Source organism: Scyliorhinus torazame, chromosome 19 (assembly GCF_047496885.1).
Source record: "Scyliorhinus torazame isolate Kashiwa2021f chromosome 19, sScyTor2.1, whole genome shotgun sequence".
Lineage (NCBI taxonomy): Eukaryota > Metazoa > Chordata > Chondrichthyes > Carcharhiniformes > Scyliorhinidae > Scyliorhinus > Scyliorhinus torazame.
Window position 1 is genome coordinate 47,177,026 of NC_092725.1, and position 15,608 is coordinate 47,192,633.

Consider the following 15,608-nt stretch of genomic DNA (forward strand, 5'->3'; position numbering starts at 1 on the left):
AATCATCACCCTGATTGTGAAGAGGGTTGATGGAAGGAAATTGTGCATCTTCTCAAAGCTGAAAGAGTAACGCCAACCTCAGGAGTGCAGAGGAACTGTTGTTTGGAATTTCACACCGACAGCTGTTTGCTTGTCCGTTCTCGAGGGCAAGCACAAACGAGTAGGACCTGCCAATCATATTATTGGCCAAAAAACATAGCTCAAAGGTGCCCCCTTGTGATTTGTTGAAACCTGTATTTGCAAGCTCTGTACATTATTTGCTTCAGATAGTCAACAGTGCACAGAATGAAGGAACAATTCATTTAATGTCCATTTTCACCTCAATTTTCTAATTCAGAATTCATTCTGTAGTAAAAAGCAAGCACAATAAGTCTCTGATGGCTTATAAATGCAGGTGTTACTCCAGACATACAGCATACCAGGGCCAGACCTGAACATCTGTATGAAAATAGGGGCCACGCTGACCGCTGTACTGTCCTGACTGAAGTTTCAAAAAGGCAACAAATCTTTAACTCAAGCAAAATCGGTGCAGGGATGATTTCACTTGGAAGACAAGAGCAGGGTCAAGTTGTGGAATAGGGATATTATTTTGTTAACTATACATGCAGCGATTATTGAAAGTACCAGAAGTATTTGCTTTGGGAAAAATCTGCTTAAATTCTTTTCCATGTTTTCTCTCCCGACCACCAAGTGGATACAAAGTGCAGAAGCCTGAAAACAAACAAAGCAGGCAGTAAAACCTGCCAAAAGCAAAACAGTTGCTTTGTTCTTCAGAAAGTTAATTCAAGGTGGCGACTGTTTGAAGCTCACAGTATGTTCGGGGGTTGGTTTAGCTCATTCGGCTGGACAGCTAGTCCATGCTGCAGAAGAAGTCCAACAGTGCAGGTTCGATTCCCGTACCGGCTGAGGTTATTAATTAAGGCACCGCCTTCTCAATCTTGCCCCTCGCCTGGGGTATGATGATCCTCAGGTTAAATCGCCACCCTTTGTGGGAGGATAGTAGCCTATGGTCACCTGGGACTAAGGCAACTTTACTTTACAATAAATATGCCCCCACCCACTCCCCAAACACATAATTAGTTTGGTGCAATGGGTCTTTCAATTTAAACAACAGTTCCATAGCAACACATTCTAAATGAAAGAAAAGTCTGATGGGACCATTTCACTCTCAGTCATAGAGTCAGGACTGGAAGAGGACTTTCATTTAAAAATGATGTTTTCTTTTTAATTCTCATTTTCATAAAATACACAACAAAAATAAAATAACCAACAATCACAAATACTGTATCAATCCCCCAATCAGCATCCCCTTCAACACAGACCCAAACATCACCCATATGTTCCAAATACAACAAAACAAAAAGACCAAAATAAAATCAACGGTCATCCCATAAACCATGTGCTCAACCCCGCCAATAGCCCCCTCCCATCTAATGTTCGATGGCATCCAATCCTTGAAAGGGCACGATAAACAATGCCCATGAATTGTACAACCCTTCCATCCTGCCACTCAGTTCAAACTTCACCTTCGAGTGACAGAAATTCCAGCAGGTCCCCCCGCCAAGCCGAGGCGCAGGGAGGAGGAGCTGACTTCCACCCTGCAGGACCCGCCTCCGGGCAATCAGCGAGGCGAAGGTTAAAACATCTGTCCCCTCACCTGCCTTCAGCCCGGGCCGGTCCAACACCCCGAAAATGGCTTCTAGGGGCCCTGGCACCAAACTCGCATGTACCATCCCAGAGATGATCTTAAACGTCTCCCTCCAATACCCTTTGGCTTTGGGCAGGACCAAAACATGTGAACGTGGTTTGTGGGGCTCCCCCCACAGCGCTCACATACATCCTCCAGCCCCTCAAATAGTGGGCTCATCCTCGCTCTTGTGAGGTGCACAGTATACACGACCTTCAGCTGTATCAGCCCCAAACCCCCCCACGAGGTGGAGGCGTTTACGCTCCGGAGCACCTCACCCCACAGACCGTCCTCCATGCTCTCCCCAATTCTTCCTCCCACTTGGCTTTCATGCCCTCCAAGGATACCTTATCCTCCAACAAAAGCCTCCCATGGATCGCCGACACCACCCCCTTCTCCATTCTCCCTGCCATCAATACCTCTTCCAACAACGTGGGGGCCGGCAACATGAAGAACCTCTGAACCTCATTCCTGGCAAAGTCCCGGGGCTGCAGGTACCTAAATACCTCCGTGTCCCAGTCCATATTTCTCCCCCAACTCCTCAAGCCTCGCAAAATAACCTCTCAGTAACAGGTCTTTAATACCCTGACTTCCCTCTCCTCCCATCCAACTTCCCTGGCTCAAACCTATGGTTTCCCCCAATCGGCATCTCTCTTGACCCTGCCGGCAGGTTCCCCCTAATCGGCATCTCTCTTGACCCCGCCGGCAATTTAAGTGCTGCCTCAACTGCCACCAACTCTTCAGTGTTGCCACCACCATCAGACTCCCAGAACATTTACCCGGGGCGCGCTCCCCCCCCCCAAATAAACAAGGTGATCAACTTATCCACCTCCTTGCAAAATGCCACTTTGACCCATATCTGTGTCAGCCATCCAATATCTATCTAGTCTAATCCCATATTACAGCACTTGGTCCTTGGTCTGTGGAGCCTCACATGAAATTCACTTGAATAAAATTTTCTGAAAGGGATCAAATGCAGATCCCACAGAGCAAAGTAAAATTTTTGATATCCCGACCCAGACTTGGGATGGGATGTACCTGCATGGGAGCCAGACTTCACGAATGAGCTCAATCCCAATTTAGCAAGGCTTAAACAGTGCCACGTTACAGATCAATCTGCTCTGCTCACTAACTGGGAAACATCACTAAATTACCAATTAGTCTGCCGGTTCAAAATAAAAAGGCCAAAAAAAAAGCTCCAGCTTCAGTTGAAGTATATTTTTGCCTCAGAGATCCAATACTGACCTGACCACCTTCAAACAGACATGCCCTTTCTCTCCATGCCATGATTTGCACTCAACTGGTTTTGAGAACCACCTCCATACATTAAATGTATAAGAGAAACTTTACAGAAAAATGGCTACCACAACCTTTGACAGGTTACAATTTCAAACAGATGGCTTCCTAACCAATGGGTAAGTTAACAGCAACATGCTACGAGTGCCAAAAGTACCCAACAAAAGCAGCAAATATGAGGTTTCAATCGATTTTGCCTCAAAATAGTGGTAGGAGGAGTTGGTAAAAACCTTTGCCAATGCACATAACAATTTCTTGGGCATCAGCTTCAGGATTTGCCATGAAGGATTCTAAATATTCCAGATAATGCCACTTTGCCCTGATCACCATTTTAGGAAGTTGTGATCAGCTTTGGTTCCACCAACTTGAGCAGCAGAGACCAGGAATCAAATACTCACCATCTCGTGACCTTATAAAGGGTTATACCATTATACGACACAAGCCATGAACATCACTGCAATTGGTAACCGGGAGCACAACATCCTCACACACTATGACAATAACTTATATCTGCATGGCTCATTTAATGTAATAACATGTCCCAAGAACGGAAGAACATGAGAAAGAGTAGACCATATGACCAGTCGAGCCATTCAACACGATAATAATATAAATCTATAATAATCTTTATTATTGTCACAAGTAGGCTTACATTAACACTGCAATGAAGTTACTGTGAAAATCCCCTAGTCGCCAAACTCCGGCGCCTGTTCCCTCCACAGAGGGAGAATTCAGAATGTCCAATTCACCTAACAAGCACGTCTTTTTGGGACATGTGGGAGGAAACCGGAGCACCCGGAGGAAACCCACGCAGACACGGGGAGCACGTACAGACTCCACACAGACAGTGACCCAAGCCGGGAATCGAACATGGGACCCTGGAGCTGTGAAGCAACAGTGCTAACCATTGTGCTACCGTGCAGCCCATTTGCCCTGCACTTGCAGGAAATGTTCAACGATTCACTGTCAAAGGGGACCCTGCCACACATGCTGGCACAGACCTCAATCCCTTTGATCCCCAAAAAGGACAAAGACCCGACAGAGACAGACCCATATCTTTCTTAAATATTGATGCAAAAGCACTGGCAAGGCGTCTGGAGAGTTGCCTGCCAGAAGTGATCGGGGAAGATCAGACCAGGTTTGTCAAGAGCAGGCAGCTAACAGTGAACATCCGACGTCTCCTAATGTAATGACTTGTAATGGTTAGGTGGATTGGCCATGATAAATTGCCTTTAGTGTCCAAAATTGCGCTTAGTGTTGGGTGGGGTTGCTGGGTTGTGGGGATAGATGGGAGGTGTTGACCTTGGGTGGGGTGCTCTTTCCAAGAGCCGATGCAGACTCTATGGGCCGAATGGCCTCCTTCTGCACTGTAAATTCTATGATAATCTATGACACCACCTGTGGAGGAGACACCCAAAGTGATCATCGCCCTGGACACCAGAAAGCCTTTGATCGAGTAGAATGCAGGTACCTCATGGATGTGCTGGACTGTTTGCGTTTGGTTCAGGGTTCATCACGTGGGTGAAACTTCATGGTGAGCTTGCGGACGAACGTTACCAGCTCCAAGTACATTCGGCTGCATAGGGGAACGAGGGAGAGATGCATTTGTCCCCGCTCCTGTTCGCACTGGCAATGGAGCCACTGGTCATCACTCTTAGATCGGCAAAATGATGGATGGGTATTCGAAGAGAGGGCAAGGTGCACAGTTTCGCTCTATGCAAATGACCTGTTCCTCCAAGAGCCGACCCCCCTGGCCAGCATGGGAAAGATAACAGGTCTCCTTGAAGAGCCTTCTCAGGTTACAAACTAAACCTGGGGTCGCAAATGTTCCCGGGGATCCCCCGGAGGTTGAGGAGCAGAGCTGGAGGAGTTACCGTTTAAGAAAACACAGACCAAGTTCAGGTAGCTGGGGATGCAGATGGCTCAGAATTGGACGAGGCTGCACAAGTGGAAAGTCTCCAGCCTGGTGGAGGAGGTAAAGAGGGATCTACAAAGATGGACAGCCTTCTTTAAAGCCATGGGTTAAAGGTTAAGATGGAGCCATGCCCATTTTTGACGGTCTTCGGGGTGTAAGAGCATCAAGAGCTCTTCACAGGAAAGGGGGTGGACTCCCTGGCTTTCGCCTCTTTAATTGCCCGGTGGAGACTTCTGCTGGGAGGGTAGTTGGCAGCACCTCCCAGAGCCTCGGTGTGGCTCTCAGACCTGTCGAGCTCCTAAAGCTTAAAAAGATAAAATTCTCAATCAGGGGTCCGTGGAGAGATTCCACGTCACGTGAAGAAAGTTTTCCAACCTCTTCAAGGACCTGTTTGTAGCCAGCAATATGCACTCTATGCACTCGACACACACACACGCACGCGCACGCACACACACAGGCCCCTCTCGCAAGGAAGTGGTACAGCTTACCCACTCTTGTCCCTATAAACGTAAATACAGCATTCCTTGTATTTGTAAATAAGGAAATGTGACTGCGGGCACTAGGGTCACAGACATTGTGACAACCAGTTAATAATATGCGTTTCGATTGCTTTTTTTTCTTTTTTCTCTGCTTGTTCTGTCTTCTGTTAAAACTCCAGTAAAAATATTCTAACAAAAGGAAACTGAAAGCAGGTTGTGATATCCAAAAGAATCCAGGTCTTCAATAGAGGGCAGCACTGCTTATTGGAATACAAGTCTCCTGCCCCACATCTGCTCAATTAAATGAGTGGGCTGTCCTCAACTAACGAAAGTGTAAATAAAACCTCTTATGGGTGGGGATACAGAAGTCACTGAGCCTGCAAGGGACTTTTGAGTTAGTTCATGGTACGAAGGTGGCATTATTGAGCTGCGAAGACGACCAAGTTTGACACAAATGCTCAAAACATGAAAAAAGAAAAGCTCAAGTGCGAAAAGAAAACACAAAGCAGGTCAGCGCATCAGACCAGAGCAGTACTTACGCATCATACCTCTGCTGTGCAGCCAATTTGTTCTTATTTTTGTCGACTGTGCTGGACGACTGGTGCAAAAAGTTGGGGTTCAATTTATAAAGTTCCTGAAGCAGCTTCTGTTCGTACTCTTGATGTTTACCTGCCTGTGGAAGGATATAGAAGAAAAATATAAGGAAAAATAAAGGACCTTCGTCAAGCGAATCAGGGCATTGATTATCAAATGGCATACAGCACTAGGAATTCAATTTTAGACGTATGAAATCCAAGTAGTTCCACAAAATTATTTATATTGAGGAAAAATATCCCACTGCAATTTCCTCAAAACAAATCCTCATCAGAAGACCAATTATGCAACACTATGTTGACTCCTCCCCCCTCACTCGAATGGAAAATTTGCACTCAATGTTGCATCAAGAGATTTATTTCTAATTAAACAGTTAATTCACAGTTCACAGAATTGACAGTGCTGAAGGAGACCATTTGGCCCATTGAGTCTACACCGGGCCTTGGAAAGAGCACCATACCCAAGCCCACACCTCCACCCGCCCTGTAACCCAGTAACCCCACCCAACCTTTTTGGACACTAAGGGCCATTTAGCATGGGCAATCCACCTAACCTGCACATCTTTGGAATGTGGGAGGAAACCGGAGCACCCAGAGGAAACCCACGCAGACACGGGGAGAACGGGCAGACTCCGCACAGACAGTGACCCAAGCCGGGAATCGAACCTGGGACCCTGGAACTGTGAAGCAACTGTGCTAACCACTATGGCCTCCTTCTGCACTGTAAAATCTATGATAATCTATGATAAACTCATCACTGAACTACATCCACCCAACAAATCTAATAAACAAATCCAAAACAATTTGCCGTGCAATCCATTCAGTCTCTACCCATCGAGGGCCTGTTATCTTTCACGCTATAGGCCAGGTTTACTCAATGATCAAAATACATGCTAAAAAATCCTGAAGTCCCCCCCCACCCCAACAAAAGTGTCTCAAAAATTCTGACAGAAGATTACCGTCTACACACCACTAGCAACACACCCAGCATCAACTCTTTCTGAAGTCATCATGTAAGTTAACTGTTTGCTTGACTGTTTCATAAAACACAGCAGCATTCATGTGCTCGAGGCTAGGCCTAGTTTGGCTCAGGCATACTTGCTGTTGCACACAAATCGGCAAAGCCTGTCAGGCTGCTTGTTCTCTTTACGAAAAGAAATTAGCGGTCTTGTTTTATTATTCATTTACAGCTTGTGGGCGTCGCTGGTTAGGCCAGTATTTACTGTCCATCCCTAGTTGCCCTTCAGAAGGTGGTGGTAAGTTGTCTTGTTGAACCGCTGCAGTTCCCGAGGTGTAGGTACACCCACAGTGCTGTTAGGGAGGGAGCTCCAGGATTTTGACCCAGCAAGAGTGAAGGAGCGGCGATATATTTCCAAGTCAGAGTGGTGAGTGACTTGGAAGAGTGGTGGGGTTTCCAGGTATCTGCTACTCTTGTCCTTCTAGATGGTAGCAGTTGTGGGTTTGGAAGATGTTGTCCAAGAAGCCTTGCCAAGTTCCTGCAGTTCATCTTGTAGATGGTACACATGGCTGCCACTGTTCGTTGGTGGTAGAGGGAGTGAATGTTTGTGGAAGGGATAGAAATCAAGCTGGCTGTTTCTTTTGACCTGGATGGTGTTGAGCTTCTTGAGCTTTGTTGGAGCGGCACTCATCCAGGCAAGTGGAGAGTATTCCATTACACTCCTGACCTGTGCCTTGTAAATGGTGGTCAGGCTTTTGGGGTCAGGTGGCGAGTTACTCACCGTAGGATTCCTAGCCTTTGTCCTGCTCTGGTAGCCACAGTATTAATGTTTCTGTTAAATGGTAACCCCCAGGATGTTGATTGTTGGGGAATTCAGCGATGGTAATGCCATTGAATGTCAAGGGGTGGTAGTTAGATCCTCTCTTGTAGGAGATGGCCATTGCCTGGCACTTGGCACGAAATGTAACTTGGCAGTTGTCAGCCCAAGCCAGATATTGTCCAGGTCTTGCTGCATTTGGACATTGACTGCATCATTATCTGAGGAGTTGCGAATGGTGCTGAACATTATGCAGTCATCCACAAACATCCCCACTTCTGACCTTGATGAAGCAGCTGAAGTTGGTTGGGCCTAGGACGCGTCCCTGAAGAACTCCTGCAGTGATGTCCTGGAGTTGAGATGATTGACCTTCAACCACCACAACCATCTTCCTTTGTTCCAGGTATGACTCCAATCAGCAGAGAGTTTCCCCCCTGATTCCCAATGACTCCAGTTTAGTTAAGGCTCCTTGATGCCATACTCAGTCAAATGCTGCCTTTATGTGAAGGGAAGTCACTCTCACCTCACCTCTGGCATTCAGCTCTTTTGTCCATGTTTGAACCAATGCTGTAATGAGGTCAGGAGCTGAGTGAGCCTGGCGGAACCCAAACTGAATGAGTAAGTGCCGCTTGATAGCACTGTTGATGACTCCGTCCATCACTTTGCTGATGATGGAGAGTAGATTGATAGGGCAGTAATTGGCTGGGTTGGATTTGCCCTGTTTCTTGTGTACAGGACACATCTGGGCAATTTCCCACATTGCCGGGTAGATGCCAGTGTTTGTATTTGGATTTTGTTTATTGTCACATGTACCAAGGTACAGTGAAAAGTATTTTTCTGCGAGCAGCTCAACAGATCATTAAGTACATGAAAAGAAAAGGAAATAAAAGAAAATACATAACAGGACAACATAAGGTATACAATGTAACTACATAACACCGGCTCGGATGAAGCATACAGGGGATACTTTGCAGTATCCAGTGCCTTCAGCCGTTTCTTGATATGTGGAGTGAATTGTATTGGCTGTTAATGAGGCCAGTCCATAAGAGGGTCGTTTAGGAGTCTGGTAACAGCGGGGAAGAAGCTGTTTTTGAGTCTGTTCGTGAATGTTCACAGACTTCTGCATCTCCTGCCTGATGGAAGAAGTTGGAAGAGTGAGTAAGCCGGGTGGGAGGGATCTTTGATTATGCTGCTCGCTTTCCCCAGGCAGCAGGAGGTGGAGATGGTGGCAATGGATGGGAGGCAAGTTCGTGTGATGGATGGGCTGTGTTTACGACTCTCCGAATTTTCTTGCGGTCTTGGGCCGAGCAGTTGCCCTACCAGGCTGTGATGCAGTCAGATAGGATGCTTTCTATGTTGCATCTGTAAAAGTTGGTAAGAGTTGTAGTTGTACTGCAACAGCTTGGCTAGGGGTGCAGCAAGTTGTGGAGCAGAAACCTTCAGTACTATTGCCGGGATATTGTCAGGGCCCATAGACTTTGCAGTAACCAGTGCCTTCAACCGTTTCTTGATACATGGAGTGAATTGCATTAGCTGTAGACTGACATCTGTGATGCTGGGGACCTCCAGAGGAGACCATCACCAGGCGAAGAGCCCAGAACTGTTAGTCCTGGTCTCGACTTGGCACCTGCTGAGTGCCTCAACTTCACATTAGGAGCTGGCTTACACAAAGCCTTGAAGAAACAGGTCTGGATCCAATCATGTAGTGTATTGGCCTCCAGTATTTAAATAAAAAAAATAATATATATATTTATTAAAGTTTTTTAACACAATTTTTCTCCCTTACAAACAATAAACACCCCCGTAACAAAAAAAAAACGAGAAATCACGCAGAGCAAGATATATACATGGCAAAATGATATATTTACACAGCTTTGTACACTGGCCCTCACCCGTACGTGCCAGTTTCCCCAACCCTTCATGTTATCTCTTGCTCATCCACCCTCTCAGGCAGTCCCCCCCCCTCCCAGGACGTCCCCTCCACCCCCCCCCCTCCTCCCAGGACGTCCCCTCCACCCCCCCCTCCTCCCAGGACGTCCCCTCCCCTCCCAGGAGGTCCCCTCCACCCCCCCCCCACTCAAGGTTGCTGCTGCTGACCGACCTTCCTCTAACGCTCCGCGAGATAGTCCAGGAACGGTTGCCACCGCCTGTAGAACCCCTGCGCAGACCCTCTCAAGACGAACTTAATCCTCTTCAACTTCATGAACCCAGCCATATCATTTATCCAGGCCTCCAGGCTGGGGGGCTTCGCCTCCTTCCACATTAGCAAGATCCTTCGCCGGGCTTCTAGGGACGCAAAGGCCAGAATGCCGGCCTCTTTCGCCTCCTGTACTCCCCGTTCGTCCACTACTCCAAATATTGCTAGCCCCCAGCTTGGCTTGACCTGGACTTTCACCACCTGAGATATTGCTCCCGCCACTCCTCTCCAGAACCCTCCAGTGACGGGCATGACCAAAACATATGGACATGGTTCGCCGGGCTCCCCGAGCACCTTCCACATCTGTCCTCTACCCCAAAGAACCTACTCAACCTCGCCCCCGTCAAGTACGCTCTGTGGACCACCTTAAATTGTATCAGGCTGAGCCTGGCACATGAGGAGAAGGAATTAACCCTACCTAGGGCATCAGCCCACAGACCTTCCTCGATCTCCTCCCCCAGCTCCTCCTCCCATTTACCCTTCAACTCTTCTACCAGCGCTTCCCCCTCTTCTTTCAACTCCTGGTGTATTTCCGACACCTTGCCCTCCCCGACCCATACACCCGAGATCACCCTATCTTGAACTTCTTGTGCCGGGAGCAACGGGAATTCCCTCACCTGTCGCCTCACAAAAGCCCTCACCTGCATATATCTAAAGGCATTTCCCGGGGGTAACTCGATCTTCTCCTCCAGTGCCCCTAGGCTCGCAAACGTCCTGTCGATGAACAGGTCCCCCATTCTTCCAATCTGCGCTCGATGCCAGCTCTGGAACCCCCTGTCCATCTTCCCCTGGACAAACCGGTGGTTACCCCTGATCGGGGACCACACCGATGCTCCCATTGCACCCCGGTGCCGTCTCCACTGGCCCCAGATCCTTAGCGTTGCCGCCACCTCCGGGCTCGTGGTATACTTTGTCGGCGAGAGCGGCAGCGGTGCCGTCACCAACGCCCCCAGGCTCGTTCCTTTACAGGACGCCATCTCCATCCTCTTCCATGCCGCCCCCTCTCCCTCCATAACCCACTTGCGGATCATCGCCACATTTGCTGCCCAGTAGTAGCTCCCCAGGTTTGGCAGCGTCAACCCTCCTCGGTCCCCACTGCGTTCCAGGAACCCTCTCCTTACTCTCGGTGTCTTATTCGCCCACACAAACCCAATAATACTCCTGCCTACTCTCTTAAAAAAAGGCCTTAGTGATCACGATGGGAAGGCACTGAAACACAAACAGAAACCTCGGAAGGACCACCATTTTGACCGACTGCACTCTACCCGCCAGCGAGAGCGGTAACATGTCCCATCTTTTGAGATCCTCCTCCATTTGCTCCACCAACCTCGTCAGATTCAGTTTATGTAGGGTCCCCCAACTCCTGGCTATCTGGATCCCCAGATACCGAAAGCTCCCCTCCGCCCTCCTCAGCGGTAGGTCCCCTATCCCTCTTTCTTGGTCCCCTGCCTGTAATACAAAGAGCTCACTCTTCCCTACATTGAACTTATAGCCCGAAAACTCCCCAAACTCCCTTAGAGTCTGCATGACCTCCACCATCCCCTCCATTGGATCCGCCACGTACAGCAACAGGTCATCCGCATATAGCGACACCCGATGCTCTTCTCCCCCTCGGACCACCCCCCTCCATTTATTAGACTCCCTCAATGACATGGCCAATGGTTCGATCACCAATGCGAACAACAGGGGGGACAGGGGGCACCCCTGCCTCGTCCCTCGGTACAGTCGAAAGTACTCCGACCTCTGCCGGTTCGTCACTACACTCGCCATCGTGGCTCTGTAAAGGAGCTTAACCCAATTGATAAACCCTACCCCGAACTCAAACCTACGCAGCACCTCCCAGAGGTACTCCCACTCTACTCGGTCAAAGGCCTTCTCCGCGTCCATAGCTGCCACTACCTCCACCACTCCCTCCTCCGATGGCATCATTATCACGTTTAATAGCCGCCGCACATTGGTGTTTAGTTGCCTGCCCTTTACAAATCCCGTCTGGTCCTCGTGGATTACCTCCGGGACACAGTCCTCGATCCTCGTGGCCAGCACTTTTGCCAGCAACTTTGCATCCACACTGAGGAGCGAGATCGGCCTGTACGATCCACATTGCAGTGGGTCCTTGTCCCGCTTTAGGATCAAAGAAATTGGCGCTTCCGACATTGTCGGGGGCAGGGTCCCCTCCTCTCTTGCCTCATTAAAGGTCCTCACCAGTAGCGGGGCCGACAAGTCTGCGTACTTCCTGTAGAACTCCACCGGGAATCCGTCCGGTCCCGGGGCCTTCCCCGCCTGCATGCTCCCCAAACCCTTGCTCAGCTCCTCCAACCCAATTGGTGCCCTCAAACCAGCCACCTCTTGCTCCTCCACCCTCGGGAATCTCAGCTGATCTAGGAATAGTCTCATCCCCTCTTCCCCCACTGGGGGCTGGGATCTGTACAGCTCTTCATAAAAGGCCTTGAATACCTCGTTTATTTTCGTCGCACACCGAACCGTGGCTCCCCTTCCATCTTTGACTCCCCCTATTTCCCTCGCTGCCATCCTCTTACGGAGCTGGTGTGCCAGCATCCGACTCGCCTTTTCCCCATACTCGTAGGTCGCCCCCTGCGCTTTCCTCCACTGTGCCTCCGCCTTCACTGTGGTCAACAGGTCAAACTCCATCTGGAGCCGTTGTCTTTCCCCAAGTAATCTTTCCTCCGGGGACTCTGCGTATCTCCTGTCCACTCTCAAAATCTCCCCCACTAACCTCTCCCTTTCCATACCCTCTGTCTTCTCCCTATGAGCCCTAATGGAAATTAGCTCTCCCCTGATCACCGCCTTCAACGCCTCCCATACCACCCCCACCTCCCCGTTGTCGTTGGCCTCCAAGTACCTTTCGATACAGCCCCTCACCTTCCCACACACCACCTCGTCCACCAGCAGTCCCACATCCAGCCGCCACAACGGGCGTTGGTCCCTCTCCTCTCCCAGCTCCAGTTCCACGCAGTGCGGGGCATGGTCCGAAACGGCTATAGCCGAATACTCCGTCCCCTCCACCCTCGGGATGAGCACCCTACCCAGAACAAAGAAATCTATCCGGGAATAGGCTTTGTGTACATGGGAGAAGAAAGAAAATTCCCTGGCCTGCGGCCTTGCAAACCGCCATGGGTCCACTCCCCCCATCTGATCCATAAACCCCCTAAGTACCTTGGCCGCCGCCGGCCTCTTTCCAGTCCTTGATTTGGAGCGGTCCAGTGCTGGATCCAACACTGTATTGAAGTCCCCTCCCATTATCAGGCCTCCTATCTCCAGGTCCAGAATGCGCCCTAACATGGGCTTCATGAATCCTGCATCATCCCAGTTCGGGGCGTATAAGTTTACAAACACCACCAACGTCTCTTGCAGCCTACCGCTCACCATTACATATCGCCCTCCATTGTCCGCTACAATAGTCTTGGCCTCAAATGACACTCGCTTTCCCACCAATATTGCCACCCCTCTATTCTTCGCGTCCAGTCCCGAGTGGAATACCTGTCCTACCCATCCCTTTCTTAACCTGACCTGGTCCGCTATTGGCCTCCAGTATTGACCCTCACCTGCACCACTGTATACTAAGGTGATCAGTGCAACCATGTAAAAGGTAATAGGAAGCCCCTCCACTTCAGCTGGAATGTGTGTGTGTAATTTAGGCAAGCCTAGCCTAGAGTGCCCATATTCAGTTTATTTCAACCGCATGATCAAGCCGTCTTGCAAAGTTGAGCAATGAAACCATGTATCTCCAGTTTCATGGACGGCACAGTGGCGCAGCGGTTAGCGCTGCTGCCTCACGGCACCAAAGAACCAGGTTCGATCCCGGCCACGGGTCACTATCCGTGTGGAGTTGCACCCCCACAACTCAAAGATGTGCAGCGTAGATGGATTGGCCACGCTAAATTGCCCCTTTATTGGGAAAAAAACATAATTGGGTACTCTATTAATTTAAAACATTAAAAAAAAAAGTATCTCCAGTTTCCTTGAGAGCACAGGTCGACACAGATTAAACACATTAAAATAAAATAGTCAGTACACAGTTTCTGCCTGCTTTGAAAATGAATTTCTACTCCACACCAGGAGTTGACACAGTACAGTACTCACCATTAATTTGTAACAGCTCCAACAGGGCACAAGGTTGGTCCAAATATTCTCACCTTCTGACATAAGCCCCAAAAGAGCAGCTCAATGCAACTCTCTGCATTGTACCTTAGTTTCTGAAGCAGTGCGAGAACGACCAATGAAAAGATGACCACTTGAGGGCACTCTTGTATAGACAAGGAAAAGAAACCTATGTAGCCACAGTCTGAATTATTTTTGATTCCTCGGATGAGCAACGGTCTTGTGCTTCCCCCATTTATAGCTGACTCACAAAATAATTCTAAACAAGCCCATGCTGAGACCTCAAACTGGATCAAGCACAGAGTCTTCAATTTAATTTCAGAGACTCCACTTCTTACATTTTCAGTGTAAAACACACAGGAAAGTTGAATCCCGGTCAGATAAATATTTTGAAAACTTTATTTGGGGGACAGTGGATGACAATTAACACTAGTTTCTGAAAGACAGTATCAAGAACCAGAAGGAAAAAATAGCATCACCTCAGAAAAAATACAATGCAACAGAAACTTGAGCAAGATGGAGAAATATGACCAAGCCGGACCCTCTCAGGTCTGAGCACCCTAATTTGCAAATCCAAGCTTCACATTATTTTTAATAACATTCATTCTGGCTGAAAAAATGTAATGCTGTAAAATTGCAGTTAAGAACAATGGTACAAATGTAGTGACGATTCTAAACAAAAACATAAAATACAAAGGGTGACACCGTGGCACAGTGGTCAACACTGCTGCTTCACAGCGCCAGGGACCGGATTCAATTCTGGCCTTGGGCGATTATGTGGAGTTTGCGTATTCTCTCGGTGTCTGTGCCGGTTTCCTCCGGGTGTTCCGGTTTCCTCCCACAGTCCAAACATGTGCAGGTTAGGTGGGGTTATGGTTAGTGCGTGAGTTGGGGGCATAGGGCAGGGGAGTGGGCCTAGATAGAGTGCTCTTTCAGAGGGTCAGCACAGGCTCGCTAGGGCTGAACAGCCTCCTTTTGCACTACAGGAATTTGATCATTCTATGAAAACAATGATCGTTTTATGTTATCTTATTTCAAAAGGCAGTTACACAAACTCCTGGCTTAAGGGTTGAGTTTTGACAGGCATTTCTGCTTGCTCTTGTACATTATTTTCTTTAGGTTCGTGAACTTACCTGCATTTCCTCTTTAGTGAAACTGGCTGCTTCATCGCCTAGCTCATGCAAATACATACAGTCTGGTTTAGGACATTGCATGTTCTTTAGGAAATAGCTGCAATACTTTGTTGTACCTAAAGATGCCTTGAGAGAGAGAGAGAGAGATGTATAGAAAGAGGGAGGAAAAAAAAGCATCCACAATTATACACATGTAGGTATTTAAAAGAATAATTCTGACCCAGCGACCAACATTCCCAGTCTAAAGAACGTAGATAACAACATTAAAATGCCCTGCAGCATTGAATGAAATGCCATAACCATTGGGATTCCAGCTTTAAACAGTCAACAAAATATAGATGGGTCTAGATTTCCATTTGTCTTTGACTGAGACAAGGATTAATAGTTCAGGGTTATCCAACTGCTCTGGGGTCA

General features: G+C 48.4%; 1 protein-coding gene across 7 annotated transcripts in view; it reads right to left on the reverse strand.

The window, feature by feature from the left end:
• LOC140396118 (CCR4-NOT transcription complex subunit 4-like) overlaps positions 1-15,608 on the reverse strand; it is a 206,771-nt gene that overhangs the window by 96,362 nt on the left and 94,801 nt on the right. For 5 of the 7 annotated variants that reach the window (XM_072484247.1, XM_072484246.1, XM_072484249.1 and 2 more), the window contains exons 6-7: positions 15,195-15,320; positions 5,917-6,050 (exon numbers count right to left, since the gene is read on the reverse strand). In XM_072484247.1, the coding sequence (XP_072340348.1) occupies positions 5,917-6,050; positions 15,195-15,320 (260 nt within the window). The remainder of the gene's footprint in view (positions 1-5,916; positions 6,051-15,194; positions 15,321-15,608) is intronic. The other 2 variants (XM_072484250.1, XM_072484253.1) reach the window with 1 other exon arrangement.